At 32.4% G+C, this 20,121-nt stretch overlaps 2 protein-coding genes across 2 annotated transcripts; one reads left to right on the plus strand and one right to left on the minus strand.

The window, feature by feature from the left end:
- Nucleotides 1-93: 93 nt before the first annotated feature.
- tbc1d20 (TBC1 domain family, member 20) lies at nt 94-11,950 on the minus strand. The gene is made up of 8 exons (XM_051094113.1): nt 11,582-11,950; nt 9,155-9,340; nt 7,368-7,448; nt 7,081-7,267; nt 5,981-6,082; nt 5,685-5,826; nt 3,408-3,580; nt 94-3,332 (listed from the first exon to the last, which is right to left on the minus strand). Exons 1-8 carry the CDS (start codon nt 11,643-11,645, stop codon nt 3,065-3,067), a joined length of 1,203 nt encoding a protein of 400 aa, XP_050950070.1. The 5' UTR covers nt 11,646-11,950; the 3' UTR covers nt 94-3,064.
- A 2,067-nt stretch (nt 11,951-14,017) lies between these two features.
- Nucleotides 14,018-19,243, plus strand: bloc1s1 (biogenesis of lysosomal organelles complex-1, subunit 1). The gene is made up of 4 exons (XM_051095308.1): nt 14,018-14,200; nt 14,638-14,710; nt 18,725-18,857; nt 18,947-19,243. The coding sequence occupies exons 1-4, from the start codon at nt 14,140-14,142 to the stop codon at nt 19,055-19,057; spliced, it is 378 nt and encodes a 125-aa protein (XP_050951265.1). The 5' UTR covers nt 14,018-14,139; the 3' UTR covers nt 19,058-19,243.
- Nucleotides 19,244-20,121: the final 878 nt, after the last annotated feature.

Below are 20,121 nucleotides of genomic sequence, written 5' to 3' on the forward strand. Positions count from 1 at the left end.
AGCACAAACAGTAGTTTCATGTGGATGGCAGCGTGTTATTTCAATAAATCATGATTTAAGAATGTTTTCAACCAAGCAATGTTAAAATCTCCATCTGAAAAAATATCCACTTGGATGTTACTCTATGTTTAGATGTTGTACAGCATTTAAACAACAAAAAATAACAATGTGTCATGATTCAACACCGATCTGGACAAACTACTTAGTTCACGTTCACCGTTTACACACTCCAGATTCAAGAAATCTCAAGTCTATCAAGTTATTCAGAAGTGGTTTCAACTCCTGTTCTGATATTGGTGAAAACTGCAAGTTGTGTACTAAGATCAGCACTTATCACAAAAAAATACTGTAATTAAGGTGTTTCGGAAAGAAAAAAAACAGTAATGTAGTGAAAAAATAACCTCAAAAACATGAACATACAAATTCTGAACATAAAAAAAGACGTTCCTTGCTTTTGTGAAATGTTGCTTTCTTAATTTTAAGTACACTAAACAAATGAGATTCTGACCCATAAGGGGTCCTGAACCAATCAGATTAAATTCCCAATTCTACAAACGAATCGTTTGCTGTCAAACAATTAATCGTGATTAATCGCATCCAAAATAAAATATTGTTTATGTGTGTGTGTGCTGTGTATTTATTATCCATATAAATATACACACATGCATGTATACATTTAAGAAAAATGTTGTTTATATATTAAATATATTTATATATAATATAAATTATGCGAGTATAAATATATACATGTAAATACATTTCAATATTTTTTAAAATATACACTATGTGGGTTTATTTATATACACATAATAAATATACACAGTACACGTATTATGTAAACAGAAACTTATTTTGAATGTGATTAATCGTTTGACAGCACTCGATATATTTTGGTCTCAATATATTGGGTTTTCTAATGATGGAAAGTACAATAAAGTCTCAATCATAAAAGACAAGTTGAGCAATTTTCTGAATAAATCATTTCCATGTCCATAATCTGTAAAGGCATTTTTATGTAAATTGTTGCATGCACTTAAATTTGACAACTATCAAAACTAAAACTTTGTTTTACAAGCAATATACAGGTTTTATATGTAAATTCCAAAATTAAAAAATTCTAAACTACTAAATAATTTATTTATTTATCAATTTAATGCAAACAATTTACATAAAAACTGTTTAACAAACAATGTACATGAATTCTTAAAGTAAAATGAAAACTTGCTGAAAATTTTACTCACTCTCAGGCCATCCAAAATGTCAATGAGTTTGCTTCTTCATCAGAACAGATTTGGAGAAATGTAGCATTACATGATTTATTCACCATTTGATCCTCTGCAGTTAATGGGTGCCGTCAGAATCGCCCAATAGTGAACATTTACTCTCCCTCAGGTCATCCAAGATGTAGATAAGTTTGTTTCTTCGTCAGAACAGATTTGGAAAATTTAGCATTACATCACTTGCCCACCAATGGATCCTCTAACGGTGAATGGGTGCCACCAGAACGAGAGTACAAACAGCTAATAAAAACATCTGCAACAAAATGAGTCCATTATGGTGGTCCACATCCTGTTGTCCTCTCACATGAAAATCTTGACATATTTGTTTAGAATTGCTCATAAATGGTTCTTCATTTATGCGCATTTCGCTCCTGATTCAGACGTGATGCTTTTTCACTGAATAAAGCAATATGGATAAAGGACTTTTTCGCTTCCTTTTTGCTTCACAAGATGTTAATTAATGGACTGGAGTGATGTGGACTACTTGTGGATTATTGTAATGTTTTTATCAGCTGTTTGGACTTTCATTCTGACGGCACCCATTCACTGCAGTGGATCCATTGGTGAGCAAGTGATGAAATGCTACATTTCTCCCAATCTGATGAAATGGCCTAAAAATTAGTAAATGTTCATTTTTGGGTGAAATTCAATTTTTGATTGATTCTGATGGCACCCATTCACTGCAGAGGATCCATTAGTGAGCAAGTGTTTTAATGATAAATTTCTCCATATCTGTTCTGATGAAGAAATAAACTCATCTACATCTTGGATGGCATTAGGACGAGTGAATGTTAATGTTTGAGAGAAATTTAATTTTTAGGTGATTCTGATGGCACCCATTCACTGCAGAGCATCCATTAGTAAGCAAGTGATGTAATTTTAAATTTCTCCAAATCTATTCTGATGAAGAAGTAAACTCATCTACATCTTGGACAGCCTGAGGGAGAGTAAATGTTCATTTTAGGGTGAAATTTAATTTTTGGGTGATTCTGACGGCACCCATTCACTGCAAAGGGTCCACTGGTGAGCAAGTGATGGAATGCTAAATTTCTCCAAAGTTGTTCTGATGAAGAAGTAAACTCATCTGCATTTTGGACAGCCTGACGATGAGTAAATGTTCATTTTAGGGTGATTCTGACGGCACCCATTCACTGCAGAGGATCCATTAGTGAGCAAGTGTTGCAATGTTAAATTTCTCCAAATCTGTTTTGATAAGAAATAAGCTTATCTACATCTTGGGTGACCTGAGGATGAGTAAATGTTAATTTCTGGGTGAAATAAATTTTTTAGGTGATTCTGACGGCACCCATTCACTGGTGAGCAAGTAATGTAATGCTACACTTCTCTAAATCTTTTCTGATCTTATATGGCCTGAGAATGAATACATTCTTAGCAAATTTTCATTTTTGCGTGAACTATTCCCTCAAGTTAAAAGACAAAAAACAATGCTTTTACAAAAGATTCACACAAAAAATTGCTCAGATCGTGTTTTGTGAACGAGACATACCTCCACTCTACATCCAATTCAACACGAGGATTGACGCTTGTCCTCAGTAGATCCAGAAAACATTTCCATCATCTACTGAAGGAAGTGGCACCTCCTCTCAGCTGAATATCTCACTCTGTGTCTGGGGAAAAAGGCTGTTTAATCAACTATGCACACATTATTTTATTCATTAGTCTAAGTGGTTCACATGTATAAATATTTTAAAAAAAAAAGGCAAAATAACAATTATTCAGTCCTCAGATGAGACGGTGTGTTTCTGTGCTGTTGCTCAGCTCCTTCACGGGAAGAGCAAGTCTAGTTTGGGAGCCCACTCCAGGGCAGAGTTCACCACGGCTAAAGCGGCGGCTCCCAACGCCACAGTCAACCCCATGACCGCCAGACGCATGAAGCGCCGCGCCGTGGGTTGGACGACCGCTACCGTTCCTCGCTGGGCGTCCAGTGTGCGCTGCTGCTGTTGCTGCTCTTTCCGTCTCTGCCGGAGCACCGTGTCTGGACGTTGCTGTGTTGAAGCCAACTCAAAGTCTTTGAAGGTGGAAACAGCCGTTCTGGAGACAAAAGACAACGGTTTGTGGGACGTTTTTGTTGTGGGAAAACATTCAGAGCGAGGCAGACAGACTTACAGCTGATTGCGCTCTCTGGCCAGTTCGGACGGAGGGAACTGGACGAACAGATCTCCCGCGCGGCTGATCAGCGTCTCGTACGGCAGGTCCTCTGGGATGCGGGAGAGGAGGTGGTGCATCATGGCCATGTCACACTCACAGTCCAACACCTCGTCCTCTCGATGCAACACAATCTGCAAAAAGGAAACAAAAGCTTGGATTGAAATGGAGTCAGAGCGCAGTTGTGCGTTTGGATTTCTACCGAATCTTATAATGTATATGGATAATGTAAAATGTAAATGTGAATAATGTAAACTCTCTGTAAAATTGTGTGTCCATTACGGTAATGATTTTTAAAAAAAATATATATTAAATAATATTTTGATTTTTGTTATATAATGATGTAAAATATTATTATTTTAAGAATACATTTTTTATGAGTTAATTACAAATTGCAAAAGCAATTGTTTTTTTTATTTTTGCATTATGGTAATGACAATTCTTTTAAAATCAAATAATATCTAATGTTATGTTACTATAATGACAATAAGGTTTTTTTCATTATAGTAATGATTTTTAAAATATTACAATATATTAATTTTATGTTACTATAATGACAATAATTTTTTTTCTTTTTTCTTTACCTTTTTTTAAATGCAACAAGAATGTTTAGGTTTTTTTGCATTATGGTAATGACATTTTTTAAATATTAAATAATATAAAATTTTATGTTACTATAATGACAATAAGGATTTTTCATTATGGTAATGATTTTCAAGAAAATAGTAAATAATATCTTGATTTTTCTTCAGGTTACAGTAATAACAATGAGTTTTTAGCATTATGGTATATAATGATTAAAAAAATATTAATAATATTAAAATATTTAATGAATTAATTACACCAAGAATTTTTTTTAAATTGTTTAAATATAAAATGTTGTTGTTGTTTTTTTTTTTAAATATTAAATAATATTTTATGTTACTGTAATGACAATTAGATTTAAAAAACAAAAAACATCTCACTTTAAGCTATGGTAATAACAGTGAGTTTTTTTGCATTATGGTATATAATGATTTAAAAATATATATTATTTTAATTAATATATTTTGTCAATTAATTACAAGAAGTTTTTTTGCATTATGGTAATGACAATGATTTTTTTTTTAAAAACAGAAAATAATATCTGATTTTATGTTACTATAATAACAATTTTTTTTTTCTTTCTTTATGGTAATGACAACTATTTTTTTTATATTAAATCATATCTTGTTTTATGTTTTGCTAATACTAATTTTGCATTATGGTACTGACAATGATTTTTTTAAATATTAAACATTATCTTGATTTTTGTTACGTAATGACAATGATTTAAAAAAAAAAAAAAAAAAATATATATATATATATATATATATATATATATATCTTTATATCTATATATATATATATATATATATATATATATTTTTTTTCTCTTACGGTACTGACAATTTTTATAATATTAAAAAATCATATTTTATTTCATGTTACTCTAATGTCAATGAGGGTTTTTTGGATTACGGTAATGACAATAATTGTTTAAATATAAAATTTTAATTACTTTTTATTATTATTTTTTTAATATTTAATATTTTTTTTAATATTTTTTAATATTATATAATATTTTATGTTACTATAATGACAATGATTTTTTTTTATTATGGTAATCTCAATGAGTTTTCTTAAAACATTAAATAATATCTCACTTCATGCTACAGTAATAACAATCAGTTTTGCATTATGGTAATGACAACGATATTTTTTAAAAAATAAAAACAAATTATTATAAATCTATTTTTTTGTTATGGTAATGACAAGGTTGATGTTGTTTTTTTTAAAATATTAAACTTTTTGTTTGTTTGTTTTAAATATTAAACCAAAATCTTATTAAACCAACATGGGCTGTTTTAATTTTCCTTGCAAAATATATATATTTTTTGTTTTTGGGGTGAAATTCACTCTGTATAAAGCTATTAGTATTTAGTCTCTCACTTACTTCTTTGTCAAACATCAAAACCCCAAGTTTGTGAAGACTGCAGGTGGCACAACACAGTACTTTATTGTTCAACAGACAAATAGTCTCAACATGACAGAATGTGTCAATTATTTATTCAGACTGAACAACACAGCCTGATTCAGGCCTAAAAATAGCCGCCATTGCGGCGGCAGAGAAACTGCTGACCCACTTCTGCTGAACATCAGAAACCAGAGACTCAAAACTTCAGAAGATACTTTTGAGGACGACAAATGGAAACGTACCACAGCAGCAAAGTAGATGGGCATGAGGGGATGGCAGGCCAGGAAGAAGTCGTACAACCGAACCACGTGACGGAAATCTGACAGCACGTGTCCGAACCAGGTGATGAGCCAGCTCAGGGCGAAAATGGTGCCGACCTCGGCTCTGCAGACGAAATAGAGACACTTATCTCAAAGTGAATTAAGAGCACTGATCATCAGTCTTTCAGGAGATGCTTTTAAAGTTACATAATAAAGACCAAACAGAAAAATCAATCAAACCAAACACAGAAAACAAACAAAAACGGGCGTCAACTCACTGCTGCATGAAGTCGTACACTTCAGGGTTGACCCTCTCGATTATGGGCATCAGGTAGTTCAGGATGTGTTTGGTGTTGTCCATAGTGGGGTCCATAAAATCCCTGTAATGTAGGTAAGATGGATGAAAAATATCTATTAGACATTAAAAACAAACAAAAAAAAATCATATTCTATAATACAGTAGCTGAAGAAATGATTTATTTTTCATTTATTTTTATCAAAAATAAAAAAAAAGTATAAATAAAATATGTATATACATTTTAAAGCTTAATAAATTGTATGTAGATTACATTTAATAAGAAGTAAATAATATGTATTTTTTCAGGTTAAATGAGTGCTACAAATTTTTTATTGTACTTAAACATTTATAAAATTATAAATATGTTATAATTTAAATAATAATGAATATAATTCAAATTATAATTAATAAATTATATGTATTATATAACAAACTATAACAAAACATATTAATGAACTTAATTAAGTTCTATTAATATTCTATTTAATTTGATACATTATATGTAGACTGAATTTAATAATAGTTAAATAATAATAATAATAATAATAATACATTTTTAACAATAAGTGATTGATGAAAATTACACTTGGTTATCTTGAACATTAATAAATAAATAAATAAATAAATATATATATATATATATATATATATATATATATATATATATATATATAAATAATGAAAAGATATTTTAAATTATTTTAAGTGTAAATAAATAATGATTAATAAATTAATTATATAAACTAAATTATCTGTAAAATATATTTTTAATAATTAAACAATAACAATAACATAATTTCACAAATTTCACAAATGAGTGATGAAAATGAGATTTTTTTTATGTTGGAGGTAATTGCACTTGATTATATTATATATAATATATATTAAATCTTGTATTATTTAATAATAATTAAATAATGACAATATAAAAGAGCAAAGCCAAAGTAATATATTTTGGGTTTTTTAAACGTATTTAAACGTACAAATATATTTTATTACTTTTATGGATAGTATTTTATATTTTTTATTGGTACAATTTAATTTAATTTAATTTTATTTTATTTTTTGTCGTTGGCCCACCTGAGATGGTGAGTGGAGAGTTTCTCCACCAGGGCAGTGGCGAGTCGTTCCCCCAGCACCAGCAGGAAGGTCACCACGATGTCATGGTAACCCTGATAATAGTGCAGCTGAGGGTTTTTGACGAGCACCCGCAGGATAATATCGATCAGCTCCTCCTGAAGGCCTTCCCGCTGCTCGTCCGGCATCCCTGCGTCCATTAAATACAGCAAACAAACCGAGGGAAGCTTAAAAATGAACCGAGACCAGCTGAACATCCTGAAGAAGCAGCAGAGAGTCGTTCTGCTCACCTGGAGGGAAGCGTCTGAGGGATCTCTGAACATCTAGAAGCACTTGGTTAAAGTCCTTGTTATTGTCTCGATCGACCGGCTCTGGAAACAAAAACTAGATTTATCTCTACATTGAATTTTCCATTTAGGTCTTACATAGTTGTTCAGGCATGTTGTTTTTCCTTTTATCAGCATAAATTAAGGCATATATAAAAAATGTTGAAATAAAAGATGTGCATTAATAACTTAAAATTTAAATAAAATAACTAAATTATATTTAATAAATTACATATAGATTTTTTGTGAAAGGTAATTGCACTTGATTATCTTGAACAAAAATAAAATTGCATAAATATTTTAAAATAAAAATAATTAATGTAAATCATACTATAATATGTATTACGATTATAATTATAATGATATAATGAAAATTAAATGATTTTCACATTACGGTGATGAGAACAAGGTCTTTTTATGCTTGATTATCTTGAACATTAAAAGATATATAAATATTTAAAAATGTAAACAAAAAAATAATTTAATTATATTTAATTAATTACATTTAGATTATCTTTGACAATAATTACATAAAAATATATTTTTGAAATTACAGTGATCAATTATTTTATCAAAAAATCATGAAAAATAATAAAAGATGAATAAATATTTTAAATAATTAATATAATTAAAGTAAATGTAGTAAATTATATGTGTATTAGATTTAGTAATAATTAAATATTAATATATTTTTTCATTATAGTAATGAAAATTAGATTTTTTTTGTTGAAGGTCACTGCGTTTGATTATCTTGAACATTGTGAAAAGATATATGAATGTATTAAAGAGAATTAAGTAATATAATTACATTATATTTAATGAATTATTTGTAGATTATATTTAAAAAGTATTCACATTAAATTTATGAGAATGACATTTTTTGAATGAATTATCTTAATTGTCTTGAACATCATGAAAAGATGTACATGTTTTAAATATAAATAATTAATATAATTAGTTATAAATTATATGAAATTATATATGTAATAATTTAATTTAATTTTTAATTTTATTATTATTATTTGTAAATAAATTATACATAAATATGTAGATTATATTTTAAATAATTTAATAACAATAATAATAATATATTTTTCACATTACAGTGATGAAAATAAGTGAACTGTACTTGATTATCTTAAACAAATAAAAGATGTATAAATATTAAAAAATGTAAATAATATTTAATATAACTGAAGTATATTTAATAAACTGTATGTAGACTAGAAATATTAATAATTAAATATAAATTAGTTTTACATTACAGTTGTGAAAATTAGATTTTTTAATGAAAATATGTATGAATATATTAAAAACAATTAATATGTATTATAATAAATTATTTAATTGTAGATTATATTTAATAATAATAAAATTATATATATATATATATATATTTTTACTAATAATCTTTAATAATTGAATATTAATAATAACCATATTTTTCACATTATAGTGATGAGAATGAGATTTTTTGAGTAAATTATCTTGAACATTATAAAAAGTTGTATAAATATTTTAAATGTAAATAAATAATAATTAATATAATTAAATTATATGCAATAAAATATGTATAGATACATAATCTATACAATAAAAAACTATAATTTAATAATAATAATAATATATTTTTTACATTACAAAGATGAAAATGTCATTTTTTGTTGGATGAAATTGCATTAATTTATATTTATGTATGTTTTTTTTTCCTCAAGAAGAGTCAGTTTACTTTGATTTCATATTGCTCTTACCTAGTTGCTCAGGTATGTTTTCTACAGACACGTTGAGCAGTCTGGGCCACACCTGCCGGCGGATCTCGTCGGTCAGCAGCCCTCCTTCGCTGATGGCCATGCGTCTGAGAGCGGCCACGTCCACGGGCGTCGTGTTCAGGGCCTGCGCGATCTCCGCCGTCTTCCTCTTCCGTCTGGACTCAGCATCTGCCAACATGACGAGCGCGGTCAGCACCTGAACACCGGACTATCACGGCCTAAACGCGCCTCAGCAGAAAAGTTTGCTGGACATGGAGAAGTTGACTAAGATCTGTCACCTTTCCCCTTTATTTGCGCAAGTGTTTTGGTCAAAACAGCTGTTCCCAGAGGGACGGGACATCTAAAAGACTCGATTGTTTTGAAAGGGAAGCATTTTGGTCTGGCACACAACATACAGTCACGTCCCAAACATCTGAAGCAGTTTGTTTTAGTAAAACAGATTTACAGCACTTAATGAGTGCACAGTCTAATATGCCACACTTTTAAACATCTTATGGACAATAAATCTTTCTAAAACGTTATGAATACTGTTTAAGATATGAAATAATGAGCACAATGAGAATAATGAGAAAATAATTCACAGAACACTCCCAGAGAAATGATCATGAGGCATTATGAAGCAGAAATTCATTATTCCCACACCCAGGGGAAAATAAAAAAGTAAATAAATAAATTAATATTATATTTATATTTTAAATATAAATATAAATAAAACACAACTACAAAATAATTGTATAATTTAAATTTCTCTATATAATTTATATTAATGTTATTAAATATTTTTACATCTATCTATCTACTATCCATACGGAAAGATATTAATTTACATACATTATATACATTATTTTTTTGTTTATATACATATATATATATATATATATATATATATATATATATATTATATATATATTTATATTTATATGTACATACACACATATATACACATATATACATACACACACACACACATATATATATATATATATATATATATACACACACATTTATATACATACCACACACACATATATACATACATATATATACATACATATATACATATATATATATATATATATATACACACACACACACACACACACACACACACACATATATATATATATATATATATATATATATATATATATATAGCAAAATAGATGGATTCATTTATACTAATGTAATAATTAATTTAATAATTTATTTATTAATCTAAATACATTTATACACATATATACACAAAATATTTATAGCATAATAGATAAAGGTAATTTATACAAAACTGAAAATTATTTCAATTAATTTCTAAATCTAAATAATTTTTTTATTTATATTTCTAAAATCTCCTAAATTATATATATATATATATATATATATATATATATAAAGATTTATACCAATTTAATCATTTAATTTCCTAATTTTTTTATTCATCTAAATATATTATTTATTTATATACATGCATAATATATAAATAAATATTATATATATATACACACAGCAAAATAAAGATTAATTTATACTAATTCAATCATTTAATTTACTTAATTTACAAATGTATTAATCTAAATATATAATTTATTTATATACATGCATCAAGTCCTAAAATCCCCTAAATAAATATATATTATATATTAAATAGAATAATGTGTGAATACTGTAAATATGTGTTTGTGTGTGTGTGTGTATATATATATATATATATATATATATATATCAATGTGTGTGTATATTGTAAAAATTCTTAGATCTATCTATCTTTATATATAACTGTATTTATCTACCTGTACATATATATGTGCACACACATACATACATAAATCCAATATATAATTATGTATATTTATATATATACATCATTTACACATATTACATACAATTAATACTGAAAATATTCTTCGATTCATCTGTTTAGCAGATGATATATGTAGTGTATGTGTGTATCATACTGTGTAATTTGTCTATATGAAGAGTTCATTTGCAAAAACATCAAACTCCATTTATAACAATTTTCAAAAATCATGTTTTTTTTCTGTTCTGCATTCCAATTTATCTAAATCAAACTGCAATAAAACACAATAAAAACATAATTTTTGAACATTTTAAAAAAACTGAGTTACCTGTTTTTGCAAACAACTAAACTCTTCATACATTCATATAGATTTGCACATACTGCATGTATTATAATACTGTAAATACTCTTATATTTACATTTTGTCCTTCTGACAAATTTTCTTATATCTTCGTATATGTCTATTTTTACGTAGCACAAATTAAATGCCCCTTATTTCAATCCCATAAAGTATCGATGAAACTCTAGTATTAGCTGTAACCGCTCAATTGACCGTTAAAGTGAAGGGCCAAATCTGCCATCATGTCCCAGTTGAAGTCCTCAATAAAACACACCTTGTTTACCGAGTCCGTTGATCGGGGAAGAAGCTCCGACACTCCGTGACTTCTTCAGATTCATCCTGTCGCTAATGTCTGTCTCTTCAGGTCCAGCTACATCATTTTATCTCACTGAAATGCGGACAGCGGATGCGCTAACAGCTAAAGGCCACATCATCTCCTTCAGGCCCGCGTTAGCTGGATAAACTCATGGCGCGTAAACATCATCTGTCTCTCGGGTCCGTTTTACTCATGTCAAGGGTTTTAATTCAGTGCGACCCGCCGAACCGAACCGGCATCTCCGCGCCTCTTTGTGTCATTTCATGGGAATCGCTTCAGAAGCTCCAGCTGTAACGTTACTATCATCTGGGTTGATGTTTACGTGCGAGTGAGGGATTATGGGAGTTGTAGTTTCATTGGCTCAGGAAAAAGGTGGCGTCGCAGCAACCCTTCAAAATAAAAGTCACATCAGTAAAACTTAATAAACACAGACACACAACAATAAACATTAAAAATAACTGTTTTTGCTGTACTCCCTTAGAAATCGACTGTCGCGCCTACAGAACGTACTTATTAAACACAACACAAAAATACATTTGAACTATGTACAAATATTATGATTAAAATAAATAAATAAAACACATAATTTTATCATTCAGTCAAGTACAGTCGAAGATAGTCGGTGTATATCCAAGTACTGCTCACCGCAGAGCCGAACGGCCTCCGGCTCCCCCTCTCTGGAGGTCCAGCTCCACCTCTGTGTGAACTAATGGGTGGAGTTATGTTTAGGATAGGGTAAGGGGTAGGGTTAAGGTGTGGTTAGGTGTCTATCTCTACCCATTACCTCCAGCGAGGGGGAGCTGGAGCTCCAGCTCCTCCCATCTGGCTCTGCGGCGAGCACCCTCTCTATATATGTGACCCTGGACCACAAAACCAGTTTTAAATCGCTGGGGTTTATTTGTAGCAATAGCCAAAAATACATGGTATGGGGCAAAATTATTGATTTTTATTTTATGCCAAAAATCATTAGGAAATTAAGTAAAGATCATGTTCCATGAAAATATTTTGTAAATTTCCTACTGTAAATCGATCAAAACTTAATTTATGATTAGTAATATGCATTGTTAAGAACTTCATTTGGATATATTTAAAGGCAATTTTCTAAATATTTAGATTTTTTTGCACCCTCAGATTCCAGATATTCAAATAATTGTATCTCAGCCAAATATTTTCCTATCATAACAAACCATGCATCAGTGGAAAGCTTATTTATTCAGCTTTCATATGATGTATTAATCTCAATTTTGAAAAATTGACCCGTATGACTGGTTTTGTGGTCCAGGGTCACATATGTGACCCTCTAACAGTATTGCCACGGGTTGTTTTTCATGTCCGCAGGTTGAAGCGACCCCAACGTAATATTTAACCCCTGGAATGCTAATTGGACCAGGGGAAACCAGCCAAAAATGTGTGTTTTACCCCCAGGAATGTGATTTTTAACCCCTCGCAAGACGCAACTGGGCAATTTTTGGGCTAGTTTTGAGTAGCAGTTGGGCAGGTTTTGTTGTGAAAACCTGGCAACCCTGGTCATACGTAGTAAGAGTATATTTGTAGCAATAGCCAAAAATACACTGTATGGGCCAAAGTTACCAATTTTTCTTTTATGCCAAAAATCTGCAGGATATTAAGGAAAAATCATGTTCCATGAAGATATTTTGTAAGTTATCTACTGTAAATCAAAACTTAATTTTTAATTAGTAATATGCTTTGCTTAAAACTTAATTTGACAACTATTAAGGCGATTTTCCCAATAAGTTGGTGTTTTTGCACCCTCAGATTCCAGATTTTCAAATAGTTGTATCTTAGCCACATATTGTCCTATCCTAACAAATATACATCAATGGAAAGCTTATTTATTCAGCTTTAATGTGGTGTATAAATCACATTATGACTTTTAAGTCACAAAACCAGTCTTAAGTCACTGGGGTATATTAGTAACAATAGCCAAAAACACATTGTATGGGTCAAAATTATTGAATTTTCTTTTATGCCAAAAATCCTTAGGAAACTGAGTAAAGATCATGTTCCATGAAGATATTTTGTAAAATTCCTACTGTAAATATATCAAAACTTAATTTTTGATTAGTAATGTGCATTATTAAAAACTTCATCTGGACAACTTTAAAGGCGATTTTCTCAATATTTTGATTTTTTTCCACCCTCAGATTCCATATATTCAAATAGTTGTATCTCAGTCAAATATTGTCCCATCATAACAAACTATGCATCAATGGAAAGCTTATTTATTCAGGTTTCGGGTGTTGTATAAATCTCAATTTCGAAAAATGGACCCTTATGACTGGTTTTGAGGTCCAGGGTCACATATATTTAATAGTTTAACAAAACTTTTATTTTGAAATGTCGTTTCAAAATACCTTCATATGTATTGTCCCTTCGCGCTTTCCGTATGTTTTCAAGACGCTTGTCATGTGAATCCAGGGCTTGTCAAAACGTTTAGCGAAAATTGACTTTATCAAATGACCATATTTTATTTTCGATTACAATAAATAGTCAAAATGCTCTCCCGGTTATTAAAAGAGCACCAAGCGAAACAAAACGAAAGGAAAGAGTTACAAGGTATGTGTTTCTGCACCGATGAGCTCTAACAGGCCCTTTAATAGAATATAAAATGTAAAGACGCAGCTTAACATTTGTCTGTTAAATATATTAAGGAACATTTAAGAAAAGATGGAGTTGATATATTGTTATAAGGAATAAAATTCGCTGTTCATTTGCATTCGAGTGGCAAATCTTTTTAGTAATTTCCTGTTTAATTTAGTCACTGACGTTGCTTGTATGTAATGACTACGGAATAAGTAAATGTAAGAATAAATTATTTATGCAATTAATTAATTTAATTAACTGTAAACGAACAAATTATTATTAAGCAAAGATTCAATAATGGTGTGCACACATTACACATTGAACTTTTTTCTGTCAACCGCCCTAAACAAATCAAAACAACCTCAGCTGATATAAAATGTATTCTTGATAAATGCTTCTATATGGTACAGAAAGACGAAGACGAGAGGCCATAGCAGCTGCAACATGCTTAACAGAAGCCCTGGTGGACCATCTTAATGTAGGGTGAGTGGGATATTTTTTATATGTTCATAAAAGTGCACAGGATTATATGGTCAGTTCATGTGATCACAGTGGTCATAATCCCAGTCTTTGTGAGGACGTTATGATGAAATTCTGGGAAAGCAGCTTAGAGTTGCATGGTTGGATGCAACAGAACATTGTTCTTGCAACAGACAAATTTATGCAAACAGCACAGTTCTAAAAAACACAATAGTTCACCCAAAGATGAAAAATTGCTGAAAATGTACAGTAATCACCCTCAGGCTATCCAAGATGTAGATGAGTTTGTTTCTTCATCAGATTTGGAGAAATGTAGCATTGCATCACTTGCTCGCCAATGGATCCACTGCAGTGAATGGGTGCCGTCAGAATGAGAGTCCAAACAGCTGATAAAAACATCATGATAATCCACAATTAATCAAAACAACTCCAGGCTATCCAAGATTTAGATGAGTTTGTTTCTTCATCCGATTTGGAAAAAAGTGACATTGCATCACTTGCTCACCAATGGATCCACTGCAGTGAATGGGTGCCGTCAGAATGAGAGTCCAAACAGTTGATAAAAACACCACGATAATCCACAAGTAATCAAAACAACTCTAGGCTATCCAAGATGTAGATGAGTGTGTTTCTTCGTCAGATTTGGAGAAAAGTAGCATTGCATCACTTGGTCACCAGTGGATCCACTGCTGTGAATGGGTGCCATCAGTCCAAACAGCTGATAAAAACATCACGATAATCCACAAGTAATCAAAACAACTCCAAGCTATCCAAGATTTAGATGAGTTTGTTTCTTCATCTGATTTGGAAAAAAGTGGCATTGCATCACTTGCTCACCAATGGATCCACTGCAGTGAATGGGTGCCGTCAGAATGAGAGTCCAAACAGTTGATAAAAACACCACGATAATCCACAAGTAATCAAAACAACTCTAGGCTATCCAAGATGTAGATGAGTGTGTTTCTTCGTCAGATTTGGAGAAAAGTAGCATTGCATCACTTGGTCACCAGTGGATCCACTGCCGTGAATGGGTGCCATCAGTCCAAACAGCTGATAAAAACATCACGATAATCCACAAGTAATCAAAACAACTCCAAGCTATCCAAGATTTAGATGAGTTTGTTTCTTCATCTGATTTGGAAAAAAGTGGCATTGCATCACTTGCTCACCAATGGATCCACTGCAGTGAATGGGTGCCGTCAGAATGAGAGTCCAAACAGTTGATAAAAACACCACGATAATCCACAAGTAATCAAAACAACTCTAGGCTATCCAAGATGTAGATGAGTGTGTTTCTTCGTCAGATTTGGAGAAAAGTAGCATTGCATCACTTGGTCACCAGTGGATCCACTGCCGTGAATGGGTGCCATCAGTCCAAACAGCTGATAAAAACATCACGATAATCCACAAGTAATCAAAACAACTCCAAGCTATCCAAGATTTAGATGAGTTTGTTTCTTCATCTGATTTGGAAAAAAGTGGCATTGCATCACTTGCTCACCAATGGATCCACTGCAGTGAATGGGTGCCGTCAGAATGAGAGTCCAAACAGTTGATAAAAACACCATGATAATCCACAAGTAATCAAAACAACTCTAGGCTATCCAAGATGTAGATGAGTGTGTTTCTTCGTCAGATTTGGAGAAAAGTAGCATTGCATCACTTGGTCACCAGTGGATCCACTGCCGTGAATGGGTGCCATCAGTCCAAACAGCTGATAAAAACATCACGATAATCCACAAGTAATCAAAACAACTCCAAGCTATCCAAGATTTAGATGAGTTTGTTTCTTCATCTGATTTGGAAAAAAGTGGCATTGCATCACTTGCTCACCAATGGATTCACTGCAGTGAATGGGTGCCGTCAGAATGAGAGTCCAAACAGTTGATAAAAACACCACGATAATCCACAAGTAATCAAAACAACTCTAGGCTATCCAAGATGTAGATGAGTGTGTTTCTTCGTCAGATTTGGAGAAAAGTAGCATTGCATCACTTGGTCACCAGTGGATCCACTGCCGTGAATGGGTGCTATCAGTCCAAACAGCTGATAAAAACATCACGATAATCCACAAGTAATCAAAACAACTCCAAGCTATCCAAGATTTAGATGAGTTTGTTTCTTCATCTGATTTGGAAAAAAGTGGCATTTCATCACTTGCTCACCAATGGATCCACTGCAGTGAATGGGTGCCGTCAGAATGAGAGTCCAAACAGTTGATAAAAACACCACGATAATCCACAAGTAATCAAAACAACTCTAGGCTATCCAAGATGTAGATGAGTGTGTTTCTTCGTCAGATTTGGAGAAAAGTAGCATTGCATCACTTGGTCACCAGTGGATCCACTGCCGTGAATGGGTGCCATCAGTCCAAACAGCTGATAAAAACATCACGATAATCCACAAGTAATCAAAACAACTCCAAGCTATCCAAGATTTAGATGAGTTTGTTTCTTCATCTGATTTGGAAAAAAGTGGCATTGCATCACTTGCTCACCAATGGATTCACTGCAGTGAATGGGTGCCGTCAGAATGAGAGTCCAAACAGTTGATAAAAACACCACGATAATCCACAAGTAATCAAAACAACTCTAGGCTATCCAAGATGTAGATGAGTGTGTTTCTTCGTCAGATTTGGAGAAATGTAGCATTGCATCACTTGCTCACCAGTGGATCCACTGCCGTGAATGGGTGCCGTCAGTCCAAACAGTTGATAAAAACACCACGATAATCCACAAGTAATCAAAACAACTCTAGGCTATCCAAGATGTAGATGAGTGTGTTTCTTCGTCAGATTTGGAGAAATGTAGCATTGCATCACTTGCTCACCAGTGGATCCACTGCCGTGAATGGGTGCCGTCAGTCCAAACAGTTGATAAAAACACCACGATAATCCACAAGTAATCAAAACAACTCTAGGCTATCCAAGATGTAGATGAGTGTGTTTCTTCGTCGGATTTGGAGAAAAGTAGCATTGCATCACTTGGTCACCAGTGGATCCACTGCCGTGAATGGGTGCCATCAGTCCAAACAGCTGATAAAAACATCACGATAATCCACAAGTAATCAAAACAACTCCAAGCTATCCAAGATTTAGATGAGTTTGTTTCTTCATCTGATTTGGAAAAAAGTGGCATTGCATCACTTGCTCACCAATGGATCCACTGCAGTGAATGGGTGCCGTCAGAATGAGAGTCCAAACAGTTGATAAAAACACCATGATAATCCACAAGTAATCAAAACAACTCTAGGCTATCCAAGATGTAGATGAGTGTGTTTCTTCGTCAGATTTGGAGAAATGTAGCATTGCATCACTTGCTCACCAGTGGATCCACTGCCGTGAATGGGTGCCGTCAGTCCAAACAGCTGATAAAAACATCACGATAATCCACAAGTAATCAAAACAACTCCAGTCCATCAGTTAACATCCTGTGAAGCCAAAAGCTGCATGTTTGTAAGAAACAAGCTCAACATTAACATGTTTTTAACTTTAAACCGTCGCTTCAGTATAATATGAAGTCCTCTATTCATAGTATATCTGAATCAGGAGTGAAATATACACAGATTAAGCACTATTTACAGTCAAAACAGTCCCAAATATGCTGGTGGATTTTGATGTGAATGGACGACAGGAGATGGACTTTTTCACTGGAGGAAGTGTTATTATGGACTATGGACTCATTATGGACTCAAAAAACAATAGTTTTAAGTTAAAAACACCTTCATGATGGATTTGTTTCTTACAAACATGCAGTTTTCACTTCATAAGATGTTAAATGATGGACTGGAGTTGTGTGGATTATTGTGATGATTTTATCAGCTGATTGGACTCTCATTCTGACGGCACCCATTCACTCCAGAGGATGCTTTGGTGAGCAAATGATGTAATGCTACATTTCTCCAAATCTGTTCTAAAACAAACTCAACTACTTGGATGGTGTGATGGTGAATGATCTTCAGAAGATTAGAAGAACTATTCCTTTAAGACATTGTAATGTATAAATAATTTTTGTTCAGGGTGGCACAGGCGTACGTCAACCAGCGCAAACTGGACCATGAGGTGAAGACGCTGCAGGTTCAGGCCAGTCAGTTTGCCAAGCAGACGGCGCAGTGGATCAACATGGTGGAGAACTTCAACCAAGCCTTAAAAGTACACAAGCTTTTTTAGATATTTATTCATATTGGATTGACATGATGGCGAATTTAGTGCAGATTTAATAGCGGATTATTCCCTTACAGGAAATCGGAGATGTGGAGAACTGGGCACGAAGTATCGAGATGGACATGCGCACGATCGCCACAGCTCTTGAGTATGTGCACAAAGGCCCGGTTCAGCCTGCGTCTTCATGAGCGGACGGACTCTGAAACGCTTGCGTTTTTCTTCTACTAGTTGGTGAAACTTGGACACTTGTTTTTTGAGACATCTGTGTCTCGTTTATTCCAGTGAAGAGTTGCTGGAACAGCTGTTTGGTTCTTTTCGGTTCATTTTTATTTACGTTTTGCAAAATAAAAACTATCTATTGTGCTATAACTGCTGTTTGAGCATTTTATATCACATTTTACCCCCATTTAAGTTACGTGGTACACCTGCACAGATTTGCAGTAAGGGTTGCCAGGTTTTCATCACAAAATCGTGCCCAATTGCTATTCAAAACTAGCCTAAAACAAGCCCAATTGCATTTGAAGGGGGGTCCCCTTGGTGAATTCGCATTTCAGGGGCTAAATATGACGTTATTTGGATCGCTTCAACCCGCGGACATTAAAAACTACCTGTGGCAACAGTGTAAAGTAGCCCAATTCCGCGGAAAAACCACGGACTTGGCAACACTGTTCACAATCCTGCTTTCGAACTTCACACGATGTGTTTTGACCAACGTTTGACAAGTGTTTTCCATTCAGCCTCAGTAATGAACATATAGTACCAGGATTACCAATTTTCCCTGGTGCTTTTTCCTTTTTATGGACGTAACAGTGAGCTAAAATAGATTTTATACGTTTTTGTGGGATTTGACGGTTTGTTAATTTTACTTAACCCATGTTAAGCCAGGCACACACTGTGACATTAACATAAGGAGAAAGAGTAAAACATAAAACAAAAAAAATTAAAAGTAAGAGCAGATTGTGACAGTTTTAAGTTTAGACATGCCAGATTTCACATTTGCTCTACGGGACTGCGTTAGATATTGTGTCAGGTCTTCAAGACTGTTTTCACTATGATTTGTAAGCATATACACTACCAGTCAAAAGATTTTTAATGTTTTTAAAGAAGTCTCTTCTGCTCACCAAGTCTGCATTTATTTGATCTAAAGTACCGCAAAAATGGTTCAAATTTGAAATATTTTTGCTATTTAAAATAACTGTTTTCTATTTAAATGTATTTTAAATTGTAATTGATTCAAAAGCTGAATTTTTAA

Source organism: Labeo rohita, chromosome 22 (assembly GCF_022985175.1).
Source record: "Labeo rohita strain BAU-BD-2019 chromosome 22, IGBB_LRoh.1.0, whole genome shotgun sequence".
Classification (NCBI taxonomy): Eukaryota; Metazoa; Chordata; class Actinopteri; order Cypriniformes; family Cyprinidae; genus Labeo; species Labeo rohita.

What these genes read in the sequence shown, in the direction of transcription:
- tbc1d20 (XM_051094113.1), bottom strand. Translation starts at nt 11,645, where the DNA reads ATGAATCTGAAGAAGTCACGGAGTGTCGGAGCTTCTTCCCCGATCAAC. An exon ending in CCATCTACTTTGCTGCTGTG is followed by an intron (nt 3,581 to 5,684) that starts GTACGTTTCCAT and finishes TCCTTTTTGCAG; the next exon opens with ATTGTGTTGCATCGAGAGGA. An exon ending in GCCAGAGAGCGCAATCAGCT is followed by an intron (nt 3,333 to 3,407) that starts GTAAGTCTGTCT and finishes TTTTGTCTCCAG; the next exon opens with AACGGCTGTTTCCACCTTCA.
- bloc1s1 (XM_051095308.1), top strand. Translation starts at nt 14,140, where the DNA reads ATGCTCTCCCGGTTATTAAAAGAGCACCAAGCGAAACAAAACGAAAGG. An exon ending in GTGGACCATCTTAATGTAGG is followed by an intron (nt 14,711 to 18,724) that starts GTGAGTGGGATA and finishes ATTTTTGTTCAG; the next exon opens with GGTGGCACAGGCGTACGTCA. An exon ending in ACTTCAACCAAGCCTTAAAA is followed by an intron (nt 18,858 to 18,946) that starts GTACACAAGCTT and finishes ATTCCCTTACAG; the next exon opens with GAAATCGGAGATGTGGAGAA.